General features: G+C 32.8%; 1 protein-coding gene across 1 annotated transcript in view; it reads right to left on the bottom strand.

The window, feature by feature from the left end:
• The window catches only part of LOC135210282 (PHD finger protein rhinoceros-like), an 83,605-nt gene that overhangs the window by 7,244 nt on the left and 60,015 nt on the right, over positions 1 to 16,346 (bottom strand). The window contains 3 exon segments of the mRNA XM_064243156.1: positions 2 to 1,814; positions 10,987 to 11,109; positions 14,189 to 14,443. Coding sequence (XP_064099226.1) covers positions 2 to 1,814; positions 10,987 to 11,109; positions 14,189 to 14,443 — 2,191 coding nt within the window.

Genomic DNA, 16,346 nt, shown 5'->3' with positions numbered 1-16,346 from the left:
TCTGCTTCCTTATCATTCTTTTCCTTGTTCTTTCCTCTTCTTCCTTTGGTAGGAGTAGATTTCTTCTCCTCTGGCACTTTCTTCTCCTCCACATGGTCAGCATCATCCTCCTCATCCTTCACTTCTTTAAGCTGTTTTGTAGCTTTCTTGACTTCTACCGTAGTGATTTCTGCAGGAGCAGGCACAGGCATGGTTGCAGCAGCAGTTGCTGACGTACTCGTTGTATTCTGACTAGTGATGAGTTCCGATGCCTTCTTGGCTGCCTTCCTCTGAGGCACAAACAAGTGTCCAGTAGTAGCCGGATCAGGATCATTTTTAATACTAGGTGACTCATGATCAATGTCCTCTGACTGCTTGGTCTCACTTTTCGATCGTTCCAAGACCCCTGACTTTTTCCCAACTTTACTTACCTTATCAGTTTTCTTTTTGTTCATTCTCTCTGCCTTAGCCTCAATCTTTGGAGTGAATTCTTTTTTAGCTGCCTTTGTCTTCAGTTTTGCATGACTCTGAGAATCTGTGGTACTTTCTTTGTTTTCATCATCTTCACTATTCACATCACTATCACTCTTCTTTTCAAGTTTCTTTGGTCCTTTACTTAAAGCCGTACTATGACCATCATCTGAGCTAATGTCTGTGTGGTCACTTGCCCCTTGAACTTCACTGCTTACAGCAGCTTGGTCATGACTCTTTTCACTGTTATCTTCATCACTTGAAAGTTTGTAAGTGGGAGGCAATAACTCATCGTCGTCACTGAGTTCTAGTTTTGGTGGCTCAGACACTGGTGAGTTTACATTAGCAGGATGAACACCCGCAACACTTTTATGCCACTTTCCTTTACGAACTAATTTCTTTTCTTTAACAGGAGTAACACTAGATTCATCTTCACTACTTACACTAGAATCAAGCTTAGAGGGAGTAACCTTTTTCTTATTTCTTCTTTTAGTAGGTTGGGGTTTTGGTTTAACAGCTGTCTCTCCCTCATCCTCTGAAGTCTCAACACTGGGACGTTCTCGTACTGTCTTTGAGGATGATGCATTCACTTCCGTTTTAATGGATTTCTCAGGTATGAGAGCATCAAAGTTTTTAATGTCCTTATCATCATCACTGGAAGCAGGAACACGATCCCGAAATGGTCGACTTTTGATAGCACTAGCACGACCACTACCTCTTCTCCGGCCTACCCTCCCTCTGGTAGGTCTACTTTGTACCTCAACCTTCACCTTATCCTTGTCACTGGGGTCAAGGAGTAGATTTTTGATTTTGGAAGAAGGTTCAACCTTGATTGAATGATTCTCTTTGTTGGTTTCTTCTTCACTGCTAGTGTAAACTGAATACCGATCTTTACTTTTAAGAGGGAGAGTCCACTTTGCAGAGGCAAGAGAAGATTCAGAATCACTCGTGCTATGCATAGAACTAGAACGAGACCGACGTTGCTCAGCCCCATTGACGTACATCTTTCTGTATGGATTGTCTGATTTGTCTTTTGGAGGTCGAATGAGTCCATTGACATCCTTTTTCCGGTGCACCTTCTTGTTTTTCTTTTTGGTCTTTTCTGTCAGTGTACCTGCTATGCATGCAATAATCTTCTCAAATTCTTTTTCAGTATGCACAGGAGCACCAGAGTGAGAATACAACCGATCATAAACAGAGGGACCGTGATTGGCTTGTAACACAGCATTCAACTCTTGAGATGATAGACTTATGTTGTTACTATTGATAATTGCAACCTGCTTGGCAAAGGTCTGCTCTCGGATTTTCATGAAAGACCTTGAGAGCCTCTCTCGCCGATTGACCATGTAACACAAGTTGCGAACCTAGAAAACACAAGGAAAACTATTAGAACAAAAGGTACATTGCTTTAATGGCAAATTTAGTACATATGTACACTGTAAATTGTTACTATTAAAGAATATATATTACCAGCAGAGAATCATCTAACTGGCAATAAGCAACCTGCTGAACCTAATACAAAGGGTTCAACATATACAATTAAGGTTACACGCCATTTCCAGTTTTATATAATTGTAAACATATGAAAATTTTGGCATGAAGACATGTACCTGGTAACTTATTATATACCACCCAAAATAAGCTTATTTATGAAATTCTTTTTAATATATATTAATATATTTATATGATATATATATATATATATATAGATATATATATATATATATATATATATATATATATATATATATATATTATATATATATATTATATATATATATATATATATATATATATATATATATATATATATATATATATATATATATATATATATTATATATATATGTATATATATATATATATATATAAATTGTATGTTTGAGATATAACCATATCCTAATAGTCTAAGGACACAAAACTCATAGAATAATGTCTGCAGTCTCCTCAAATTAAAGTTTAAGAAGAAAAATTAACAAGAATGGGAAAAAAATATAAAAATGAATTTAACTAATTCTTTACATAAATGAAAGGAAACAGAAAATGTTAGGTAAAGTCAAATGGAACACCAGAAGAAATAAAGGTAAATGGAAATCATTATTACAGTATAAATTTGCTAAAGTGCCTCCATGCCCTGTGTCATTTGACGGAGGATGTCTGATACTGGTCAAATGTTGCAGTTTTAAAAATCTGACTAAAACTGACCTAAATAAGGCCAGGAGCATAAGCATTTAGCAGTGCATAAGTTAGATAAGCAGGCAATAGGTGTTACTTAATATAAGGCAGGTATGTAGCGGTGTGAACACACTTCCTTTGTTATAGCTCTCAGCTCACAGAATCACTTATGACTGAAAGTTTCATTTTGTAGCTACCAGGACTGTGCAAAAAGTCCTATCAGCACAGTACATAACATCACCTTGTGTATTTTTTCTCATCACAGAATATATCATATTACAATACTGAGATCAGAATGAGTAACTACTGCCTTCCTCCACTACATCCTTATAGACACGAGGCAATTCTTTTACAAATTCACAAATCTGTCTGAAATGTTTAAATTTAAACTACAGTAATTATTTAGGGATCTGAGTTTATTCATGATGCTGGATTTAAATGAAAGCCTAAAAGTAATGGGCTTTTTTATATACACTCCACACCGCTCATCCCAAATAATAAAAGTTAAACTCAACAAATAGTAAAAAACTTATATACCCTTTAGATGGCCAAAGTACAGAGTTTACTCTTAAAATAATTGTCTGGCTAAAAAACCACTGTACAACTTTCACATCATCTAATGGGTGGATAGAACAAACATACTGGAGATTAATGCAACTTTCTTAGCATATTAATGTGCAAAACTCGACATTAACTTTTGGTTATATTAAAATGCTAAAAACAACATATACTGTTCACCAAGTACTGAATTGCCTTCTCTAAATTTAAAGATTGGTTCATTCATCAAACATCTATACAAATGAGTATGTAGAAAAAATCCTTTCAGATTGGCATTGTTTTTTAAAAGAATGATGACGCAATGCAAATTAATGCTGTAATGGGTTAATCTATTTATACCTTTTATTAAAAATAGTGGGTTTTAAGATTAGCTAGTGACTTCATAAAAGTCTCTGGGTATTTTATTTAGACTGTATTACATTAATGAAACAAGTTTTTAAAAATAATTATTAAAGTAATTTAATTGAACTACAGTCACATTTAAAAATTCTCATAATGTTTGGCAATAGGATTTTAATTTGACCTAAAATAGCCGAAATTGACAGGAAGAGACTGAAGGAAACAGATGAAATGTTAAGGCACGAAGCAATGCAGCTGGGGCAGTTAGGTTGCTGCAAAGAACCTTTACAAACATCTTGAGTATACAAGCATGGCAAAAGGATTATCCATAAGAATATAGTATTAGGATAGAGTAAAAAAAACAAAAACAAATAATCCCAAGCCACTATGGTTGATCAACCTTGTTGTATGATGTGAGCTCTGGAAAATTATTAAAATAGAAAAGAATAAAAGTGCAGAAGCATAATGTGGACAGTTTTGAGTGTAATTTGGGTGAAGTAACTATTGAAATTTTGTTTTTGAAATATGCAAAAACAGAAGAGAAAATTTCTATTTTATGAATGGCAGGTTTGAAACTTGACTTTGCAAGGAAAAATCATGGGGAATAAGAGGTGAAAAATAACTCCAGAACTTATTCAAATAGCAAGAGATGGAATAGTCCAGATAATCAACAATTGCTGCAACTGAAGGACTACATATGTACAGATAAACCAGGGCTTTTTTGAGTCAGACAACAAAAACTTATATTAAATAATATGGAACAAGTAAAAAGCTTTTAGCATATCTAAATAAAATTTTGTAAAAATACTATACGTTAACATAATAGTAATGTACATACTACTACCACATTAATCTTTTCAAGTGCATTTATATCAAACTCCTTTCTCTTCTTGAGTCATTTACATTTGCTTTCATTCTATCCTTTTGGTTCAAAAAAACCTGAAAAATTCTCACTCCACGACACAAGAATGGACTGTTAAAGGTAGGGCCCCTAACCGTTCCCTGAATTCCCAGCACATATTTAATAATGTACTGTAATTTTACTCAAAAACACCCCTTTTCCTTTTCACTATATAATCTTTCACTATCCAATCAAGAACTTTTCCCCAAGCATATTTACCAACAAGCAAATGCTTTCTGCAGCCTACTGAACTTAATTCATTAAAAATACTTTTTTGTGTTACCCTATTTACCTATGCATCTCTAATTCTCACTATTTCTCGCCTACATTTCCATAAAATGTTGCTAACAAGATGTGGTGGGTCCTTTTTTCTTAATGATTAATTAACAAGTATCAGCTGTAAAACCTAATGTAGTCACTACTATCCTAAATAACAATTTAAGATTTCTGTTAACTAGTATGAAGGGGTAATAAAAAACTAGAAACAGAGCTTAAATAATGTTTCTATACCACTATAAATTGTCTTCATATTACGCATCCAAATATATGGGGGACTCCTACTTTTCCAAACAGTTTACACTCTTATCAAAATATATACATACTACTGTGGTCAGAAGACTAATATCCTGCTGAAGTTGATCCAAATATCAATACCGTACATAAGAGATTTCAGAAAGAAATTGCATTCTCCCAAACATTTATCTAAACTGTATTCATAAACAAAATAGTCTCTTAAATTCACATTATCAGTATAAAATAGCCATTTTTCTCTGAACACTGTTGGACTTAAAAAAAACTAAAATAGACTATAGATACTGAACATTTCAATATAACAAGTGAAATAAAAATCCTGAGAAATAACTTGCTAACCTTTCAAATAAATCAATATGCTCACACCCCCCCTGAGAAAACTAAACTTTAAAAAAACGATGAATTTCAACTGAAAGTGAAAATTCCATAAAGGTCATGACTGAACCAGAGGCTTTATAAAAAATATTATAGTGATGCCGATTCAGTTACAAGATGTCAAATCAACAATGAAAATGTGCCAAATCCACTACGAGTTTATTGGCATCACTGGTACAGCTAGCTACCTGTTACTATCATATTGTCTTAAAAAATAAAATGTTATCTTAAGGATAGAAATAAAACCTGAAAATAATTTATGTTTCATAACACATTCTAGTGCTTAACTTATGTATTCAAACATCTAAGCTATAGGGTACAGAATAACACCTTCAGTATTCTGTACAATTACAACATTCAAAAGCAAAAAGGTGACACTGCTTCACAAGTCTCAATTTAAGATTATTTCAACCTGAACTAACAGACAGTACACTAGTGTAGGGAGTCCAGGTGAGAAGCTTCCTATTAACAGCACATGATACACAGGTGGTGCAGTTGAAGCCCTTCTCAATCAAACCTGCTGGTACCTTAATCTTGCTTTGGGCAAAGATTCAAATAATAAAACTCCACTTGTCAAGTCCAACTTGCTGTCCTTGGTCATGTTAGGGAAAATCTAAAAACTATTTAGTGCTGAAATGGAAAACTTTCCTTTTCCTCAAGATGTACACAAAAAATGCAATAAGATTCAAATCAATGTACATCACCATAATCTGGATGAGGACTGAAGTAATTTAAAAAGGCTGAAATTGAATTTCAAATCTCGTAGTTTTAACTTTTAATACAATCCGAGAACCAAAATTTTACAACTGAGAAAAAGAACATGCAATCTAAAGTTATAATCTCCAATTTAAAAACAGTGAAAGTTTATTAGCATTTAATATATTTGTATATATACAAAAGAAAAAAATTATCTCTAATCCCAAAAACTTATTTACACTTTTCAAAGCAAAGTACCAAAGCCAGGCACAAAAATACAAAATATGTAGTTCATTACATTTTCACTGAAAATTTTTGTGATAGTCACACCAATATCAGCATCACTTTATTAAAGTTTGAAGTACGCATATGTAACACTATAAAGGAATATAAATGCAGCTGTCTTTAAATTTGCTTCCCGAGGAAATGTCTCTAAATTCCAATCCGGAAAAATATGCCTAAGAAAACATGCAATGCCACGCCTGTGCACATCTTTATGTTTGAAAACCAGCTGAAAAAAGACAATATAGTTAAATTCATAACAGATTCAGATTAAAAAGCAATTACTAAAGCAATCAATAAATCTAAACTGTAAACTATCCATCAAAATTATATTACTAAAAGCAAAACACTTTGGGTAAAAATTATACCAAACATAAAAAAGTAAGAAATGCATACATCACCTATGTATTTGCATACTTAAATATTTGCCTCCTTTCTTTTACAGATCAATAGTACTTCAAATCTTGATTTCAAAAATAAAAACCTCAGTCTTCTTTTAAAAATCATATTTTTCAAATTCAACATCAATGAAATAAAAACCAGTACTACTCTAGACATACCTAGGTAAACCTTATTAAACATTCCCAGTAAAATCCTAAGCCTAATCCTCAAGGTCTACAATTGTCACTATCCCCAGAACACTTTAAAAGCACTGCCCACAGTCTATTTTTTGAGTTTCCCTTAGATAAGATCTTATGAAATGGCACTCTGGTATTGAAACCTACCATAATTTTTTCTAGGGTCGGGGCTATACTTTATGTAATTACCCCACAACAGATTTTCTTATCAATACAACTGCCACAACTTACTGTTAGGACTACCTCTCAGTTCTTCCAGTGCCCCTTCGACATACAGCTATGCTCCCAGCCACCTCAACATTTTCTCTCTTACCAACTATCTAACCACAACTTTTTATTCTTTAATGCTTACCTGCTATTTACATATGAATCTTTTCAAGCAGTTTTGTGTAAAGAAACTCTAATGGACTTGTTAAACAATGACAGATAACTTGAGAATATAAGTAGGGCACGAAATACGTAAGAATATCAATAAGTTATAAAGTTTGAATGAGTAACAATTAGAAACACTTTCATCCAACAGTGTATATCCAGATTTGAGGACAGAACGCAATTTTAAGGTCCTCTATCTCCAAATCAAAAGCAAGACCTTTTAAAGTCTGAAAACACATCTGAAGAGTTTTGGTGTTCCTCCTTGCAAAAACATTATAGATCCTTTCCAAGGATGTATGTTTCTTAAAACAAGCCTTGCAAGGTGTGAGAATACTTAACCCTCTGGTGATCTGATGACGCGGTAATAAATTTTTTTACTGTAATTACTCCGATGATGCGATTTTCATGTCATCTGTAAGTTATTTTCAGGGGGGGAAAAAAAGAAGAAAAAAAAAATGTAATCGGAAGAAGGCGAGGACTGTGCCATTTGCATGGGCAGATCTTGGACCTACGAGAAAACGTAAACAGGAAACCGACAGCATTATTTATTACCGAGTAATTACAAAAAATGTCAGCGTATATATATCCGCGTTAAACGCCATAGTTCGGCCAGAAATTATGCACATGTAGATAGTTTTTTGTACACCTGTTTGTGCATCTGCAAATAACTTCAATGTGCATGTATTATATATCATTTGAACAGCTATTCTTTGTACTTTATCGTGCTGAACGGCAAAATGTAAAAATATCAACGTTTCTATATAAAAATCTTTAGCGAACAATTGACTTTATGTCAAAAAAACAAAACTTACGACTTTGAGCTTCAATTGCTCAATTATTTACTGGGAACACCTATTGATTTTAAATATACACACACACACACAAACGTACATTGAGCGCAGTAGTTCGGCCAGAATTTATGCATGCATAGATCATATTTTGTATGCCTGTTTGTGCATCTGTAAATAACTTCAATATGCATGTATTATATATCATTTGAATGGCCATTCTTTGTACTTTATTTTGCTGAACAGCAAAATGTAAAAATATTAACGTTTCTATAAAAAAATCTTTAGCGAACAATGGACGTTATGTGGGGAAAAAAAAAAACAAAAAAAAAAACAATACTTCCATCTTTGAGCTTCAATTGCTCAATCATTTACAGGGAACACTTACTGATTTTAGGTAATGTATTCAGATTTCCACTGCAGTTTTCACTTTTTCCTAGCATTATTTGTTACTGAGCAATTATGAAAAATGTCAGCATACATATATATACTCGTTGTATGCCTTAGTTAGGTCAGAATTTACGCATACGTAGATAATTTTTTGTACGCCTGTTTGTGCGCATATTATATATCGTTAGAACGGCCATTCTTTGTACTTTATCGTGTTGAACAGCAAAATGTAAAAATATCAACATTTGTACATAACAATTGTTGCCGTATATTTTCTTAGGAAAAAAAAAAAAATTTCCACAATCTAATCTAAGAACAACTGCAGTTTTATTTTAACAATACATATATCTTTCTTTTGTGGGATTTATAAGAAATTTATTCAGCTTTCTAATGCCACCTTTATTTTTTTTCTATCTTTATTCCTTACTTAGGTATGATACGAAACGTCAACAATTTACGTATAAAATAAACTCCCCAAACCTAATTATTATATATTCATGATTTTAAAAAAATTTCTACTATTTTCCTTAAAAAATTTCATATTCATCACGTCTTTTTTTATTATTTCTAAGCCTTGCAAAGATTTTCTGATTGGTTTAGGAAAAAATTAAATCATTTGCCAACATCATAAAACAAACCATTAGAGTACATCTGTTATAATTTGGACGTATCTTATGAAGAAAATTTTCCGCGCGAACCCCACTTTTCCCTCCATGGCATAAGTCGCATACCAGATAGCGCTACAGAAACCACTGTAAGCGCGAGAGAGTTAAAAAGGTCTGAATTTTAACTGGCCTGAGCTACACATTCTGAAGCACAAAAAGTGACTAACTTTATTTTGTTCTGCTATGATCAGATCAGCTTAAAATACTTTCTAAACTTGTTTATGGTGACAACCAAGTGTTTCTACTCTTAGGGACAAGCCCGAAGAAATTTTCCTTATGTGAAAGATGAAAACTGAAGCAAAACAAAAGATTGGATAAGAGACCATAGGGGATGAATGAAAACTAGCAGAAACTACTGGAGTTCATGGTCAAACAGGTGCCACAACCAGCCTTTAGTGTGCTGTGCTGGACAAAGCATTAGCAGTAACTAACCACATGGATGAAGCTAAGAAATAACTTCCTAAGGAGAGTAGACAATGAAATCCCTTTATGAGCCATGTCAGTGTACAGAACCCATGAAACTGCACCACAATGAAGATGCTACTAAAAGCTCTTTGCAGTGTCCTTTCACCCCCAAGATTTACTGTGTTTGACCTTTTCCGTTTCATCATTTCCCTTTAGTCTCTTCCCTTTTACTGACCTTATCCCTATTTCCAACTCCCATTTACGAACACACCTTTTAAGAAACTGAGGCTTGATCAGAGACATTATTGTGAATTTCTTTTACATCTCAACTGACTTAAAATATAAATAACAAAGAAATGAGGTCTGTACTTATTTTACAAAGAATACTGGGAGATTTTTTTTTTTTGTCTGGCAATGGTACTTTGAACAAAGGCATAATCGACAAAAATGAAATACTGTAATGTGCTTGTTCACTAAAACTATTTTAGTCACTTTACATGCTGTTTTAATTGTACTTTACTATTTAGTTATCCATGCTATTACAGAAATTATCATGCAATTTTCACCACAATTCATCAATTATGTACACCGAAGTATTTTCATTTAGCTTGCCATTTTCACTCATTATAAAAAAATCAGTTCTAAATGAATTACAACATATACATAAGCAGCCAATCACAGTCAAATGTTACCTTATAGACTCTTCTCTCACAATCAATATTAAGAATTTCCTAGGATCAGAAAACCTAACTTCCATTATAAAAACAAAAATGTTAGGTAGCCAACACACACAAAAAAAGTAGAAAACTTAGGGTAACTCATTGAAAATAAGTCACTAAATAAAAAAAAACTATAAAACATATTGCTTATGACCAATTTAAGTTACCTAGTGGATAAAGACTATAAAGTGACTGGAAAAAAAAAAAAAAAAACCTAATTCAATTCAATTTGAATTACTGACTCATAATACCATATTTTGAAAGTTCACTTTGAAAGTCTATCAACACTTTTGCTGCATGACCAGTGTACACTTTCATTATTATGACAATTATATAGTAAAAAAACGAACAGTCATCTACGACATTTAATTTCAGTGCTTTGAAACATTGCGCTGGCTTATGTTAATTTTAACTCCTGATACTTCTTAAGATAAGGTGGTTGATATTTAGCAGCTAACTGCAAAACAACAGCTTTAATCATTAACCCAAATTCTTAAACTCTTAATTTCAAAATGTCTATCACTAAGTCTTAATAACTGCCTTTTTCTAGTCATACTTCCAAATTTCTACCAAAATGCAACTTCAGCATACCAAAGTATATAGTCACCAAACTTTTTATTATGTCACTTGGCAAGACAATCAACTAGCCCAGATTGATACAGAACATTTTATAAACATCCAGTCATGAACACAATATTGTATGTCTTGAAGAAAGTAAGGTATTAGAAATAAACTAACAAGACTGAAACAGAACAGACTTACCCTTTCCAAATACTGACGCAGCTGCACAAACATTTTCATACGCTCTATATCATGTTCCTGCTGTTGTGAGAGAAGGTCAATTTCTTCACTGCGTGGTGTTAGAAGTGGCTTGTTAAAACCAGACTGTAATAGAAAAAGGAAGTTGTGACAAACACAAATATATACATACGTATATATATATAATTATTACATGAAAATACTTCCAATAAAAATAATTTTACTGACAAACAGGCCACATTCATGATCTTTGTATCCCAGGTACCACAGACTAATTCAAAAAACAAATTACTTAAGCTGTGGTATCTCTGTGCAAGTGCCCATGTATCCATGTATTCAGCAGTTTGATGCCTTACTTTTTGTCTTCCAAGCTGAATTAAATTTATCAGTAAACTACCCTTATTTTTCAATTCTTTTCCTGGTGTAATACAGAAATTTAGTCCAAACTCTTCATATGGTTTTGGATCGTTACCAAATAATAGAATGATATCGTACAGCACTGTAAACTATGGTAGAAGAAATTAATATATGAAACTGTTTGCTTGGGGTTAACTACGATGTACTGTACGTAGTGCAGAACTTCACATACTGTATACTGATTCTTACTTAAGTTTGTTGCATATAACGAATGTGTACTGTACAATAATGTACACTATAATGCATCATTTGGCTGCTAATTAAAGGAACTACAAGTATTGATCACCAATTTCTTCATATTTTTCACAGAAAGTTCATTCATAAAAGACAGAGTTTTGTTTTAAGCAATGTTCAGTCATAGAATGAAACTGAAATTAAATACTGTACTTAAAAACTATAAGTAAATAGGGCACAGTTATTTAATATTACATAGTATAGAGTAGTTTTGATGTCAATTTAAAGTAAATAAAAGAATATCAAGCTTAGCTCCCTTGCATTACAGCATTCACTAACTAAAAAATTAATTTTATGTAATGACATTCTTTCTTCTCAGTTTTACTGTTAATGCATATACAAACATTCCTCTAGCTTCTAATGTATTAGGTTTTATACATCATTTATTTTTATAAAACTCTGTAAAATGCACTACAGAATGAGTATATCACGTTCGTAAGTAGCGGAGCGTCTGTGTGTTTATAAAGGTACTGTACAGCAATGTATGGTAAAGTGGCAGTTACTTCAATCATGTATATGGTACAGTTGCGCACTGAGATAACAGACTGTGGTCTATATCGTACTTATGAATATATTGGTGTGAAATGGAAATATAGAGTTTTTACACCTCCAGATCGAGTGTTGAATGTCATTATTTTCTTTATTATTTTGCTAAAATATTTTCCCTGTTTATTATACAGCTAGGTAAAATTTGTCAGTGTTACTGTTTCTTTATTAATTTACATTGCTTTCAACTTTGAAAACTGTGCTTAAGCTTTTACTGTCCTGAAGTTTATATTAATAATAAGGCTTTTATCTTACTTTAGGAGCACTGTTTGTTTATGTAATCAAACCAACCTTTTAATGCAAATGGGAAAACAGAGAGACTTCAAGACTGTGAGAGAAAATGACTATGCTTATCTATACAGGGGTAACTTGATTAGTTGTCATGCTTGTGTATGAGATTTAAATAAATTTGCATTATAGATATTTTTTGTTTACATTAATATTATTCTAAAATTAGTAAACCATTGATTGTTATAGGCATTTCCGGGGTGTAGGGAGTACTTAAGAGGAACAGTTGTAGGAAGGTAATGTAAGACTACTTTGGGTGTTTTAGGACAATGGTTTGGGATGTATGTATTTTTGTTTGAAATATCAAATTGTTTTAGAATGATAATTTAAGGTTTACTTTTGTTTGAACTATTACATTAGGTAGTGAACTGTTAATTATACATTTTTGTTTAAGGGGTACAGGGTATAAATATACTTATAGCAAAGGCACACATTCACATATATATACACAAAAGATATGTATATTAGTTTCTTTTATATCAGTATAGGCTTGGACACTTTTATCCATTATCTTGGTGAGCTACTGTACTATGTTAGTTAACGACTATCCATAAGAGAAGATACAAATGTTATTGTCCAGTAGTTGTTGAATTTGCATAACAGTTGATCCCATGCTAAGAAGAAGACTTCAGTTTATAGAGTAGGTTGTCATATTGCATTACTGTATTAACATCATAAACGTAGTCACACAAATACAGTACTTTTGCTTGAGTGTTGCATGTGTATTATTGGTTCAATAATATTCTTCTAGGACAAAAGCAAAGTGCTAGTGGTAATGAGTGTGGTTCCAAGCACAAAAATATCCTGGTTTAAACTAAAATCTGAATAAGATGAAGACACTCCTGTGAATATAAAAACTCCCTCCCACTGCTCATTTTGTCCTAAAGAAGGTTGGAAAATGCATGAAGTTTTGAATGAATGAGATGGTGACAGAAACAAAATGTAGTCAATACATATGAGTTTTACATTAGCAAACACTCAGTTATGTGATCATTTTAACAAGGGGGATGAATCCTCAAGCCATTTTCCTTGCAAGTTATTATTTATTATAAAGGATTAGTTTATCCAGACCTCTGAGCCTAATAAATGCTCTTCTCAGACTGGTTTTTCATGCAAGTACTGGATGATTTATCCTTTTAGGAGATTACATGAAACTAAGCTCGGTAACCTGAAAGGGTATCAGAACAGTACTGCTGTTATGCAGTTACAGTCCGACTTGACCCTGAACCCAAACAGGAGTTATAGCATATAAATGTGATAAAATTATAAAAGTCTATATGAAGGAGTGTAAACAAACTATCTAGCATATTAACAAGTAAAAATGAAAAGCAATTGATTTAGGAATGAGTATTGTTAATAATTCTACACTGAGAGAAAAAATGCAAAGAAAAGAAAATTTCCACAGCAGTGTCTGCTTTCAAATGATTGTTTGTATGGTGTTTTTATGTTGCATGGAACCAGTGGTTATTCAGCAACGGGACCAACGGCTTTACGTAACTTCCCAACCATCTCGAGAGTGAACTTCTATCACCAGAAATACACATCTCTCAAACCTCAATGGGATGCCCCAGAATGAAACTCGTGGACACCGAGGTGGCAAGCAAAGACCATACCAACCAACCACGCCACTGAGGCGCTGCTTTCAAATGACAACATATTCAAGAAAAACCTTAAAAAATCAGACATACAGTAGCTTTAAGCATAAGACGATTTTAATTACCCTTCTTTTGAGCTTCCAGTAATTATAGATGGTTTCTGTGGTCTCCAAATCAATGTCAAGATAGTTGGAGGTCTCCAGGAAGTCTACGTGCTTGTAGAACTCAGACTCAATTTGACGAAGTTTGGCCGCTCTTGCCTGATTCTTTTGTTCTGATGTCCAATCTTTTTTCTTCTTGGGAGTGCCATCATCTCCTTCTTCACTTTCTACTTCACTTCCAACCTTTTTACTTGCCACACTATGCTTCTCACAATACGACTGAAAATAATAAATACCAAATGACAAATTTCCTCTAAAAAATTATTACATTAAATGTGAATATTCTGATCTACATTACATTACTATGGTGCTACTTAGGGTTGCCTTTTTTAGTTTTTTATGCTGAAAAAGGGAAAAATTAATCCCATACAATCTCGATGTATGCCTAACTGACAATAACTACAGTCATAATGGAAAGAAGTTTTGATAGGTTACTGCTACTATTAATTAAATATGTAAGAAACACATTTTTCTATTTACTGATACTTCTGTACGTAAAACTTCCGCAAAAATTGCCAACACCAATATTATATGGGTATTTGAGCGTGTAGGGAAAGATAACAGAGAAATAGCAGGATAGGTACTAAGTGAGTTCATAGGCATTTTGTCATCAAAAATTATTATTACTATTATTTGGTAGTAACCAAACCAGAATTAAAATACTTATCACTAATAAGACCGGACAATTCAACACACACAAAACATCTAGAATGCAAAGGCAACCCTACGTTTAAAAATTTTTTAAACACTACCAATAAAATACTACCATGCTTTTTCTGAAGACGCAATATTCCATACAGTACTGGAATTATAATACAATACATAATTATAATCTCATTTTACACAATCTGACAATAACACTTTCTCTGGTCTACATAAACTACTATACTTTTAAATGAAGAGTAAACAAGAGAAACAGAGCAAACAGAAGAAGTGGTTTACCTAGAAAACAAAAACCAAGAGGAACCCCAAGAAGAAAAAAGTACTTTTGTCATGACCGTAGAAGATTGGTCTGTGTGAATCAACTTTAAGTCTAAGACAAGGAAAAATAAGAGCTTGAAAAGAATCCCAAGAATAGAAGACCAAGAATAGGCAGTACAGACCAAAAGTATGCAAAACATCACTCAAACTGTCAAATATGCAACTCATGGTCTGAAACTAAGTCTGACAATTGTTGCAAAGACAAATGATGTAAGAGTGTCAAAACAGTAAAACCCAGCAATATCAACCAGTGAAATACAATAATCATACTACTTTTTAGCCAATGAACACATAACAGGCAACTGGGTTAACTCCCAATTGTTACTGAAAGATGGTGCGAGGGGAAAAACACCCTTTCGTTTATCAAAAACTAACAATTATAGCATAAGATATAAGATTAAGAGCATTTATCCTAATACAGAGCCATACAATTAATATAAATTCTACAGAATAATGGCAAAAATTTTATTTTTCCTTTCTCTTTAATCAGTACTTCACACTACATTTCCTCACTCTTCAGGAAAATGGAGAATTAGTACTATGGATGCTACTTGACCCCACAGAAACTACAAACGCTGGTCTGAATAGAATTTGATCTAACCCTTATTAATACAATACTTCTGAATGTGGACTGGTAATGGCAAGCTACAACATGCAAAAAACATCTATGGTACCTACTTTTAATAAGTTACATGCGCAACCATATGCATGGTTACACATTACACTGTCATCTAAAGATCTATTATTCTAAAAAAGAAAAAAAACAAAAAACACATATTAAACTGAGGAAAAACGTAAACCAAATGAGGTCATTAGCTAAATTATATAAATAAAAAGTCCAGGTTAACTAAATTCTGCATCTATATACAGCACTAGAACAGAACTTAAAAAAAAAAAAATTTAACTAAAAATTAAAAAATACTGAACAAAGGTGCTAATTTTACAGAGATAAAAATAGAATAAGATTCACACAGACCAAATAACCTTACACCTCCCTCAAAAACGATTACCTATATTGAACATTCTACTAAGATATTACCTTTCATAGGTTTAAATTAATACCTGCATGTACCATTTACATTTACATTCCCTGCTGATTCAATTCACTATATAAAGTTCCCCAATCTTATATAAAACAGAC

The sequence above is a fragment of the Macrobrachium nipponense genome, chromosome 39, assembly GCF_015104395.2.
Source record: "Macrobrachium nipponense isolate FS-2020 chromosome 39, ASM1510439v2, whole genome shotgun sequence".
In the NCBI taxonomy this organism is placed as follows: Eukaryota; Metazoa; Arthropoda; class Malacostraca; order Decapoda; family Palaemonidae; genus Macrobrachium; species Macrobrachium nipponense.
This window is presented reverse-complemented; position numbering and strand designations above follow the sequence as displayed.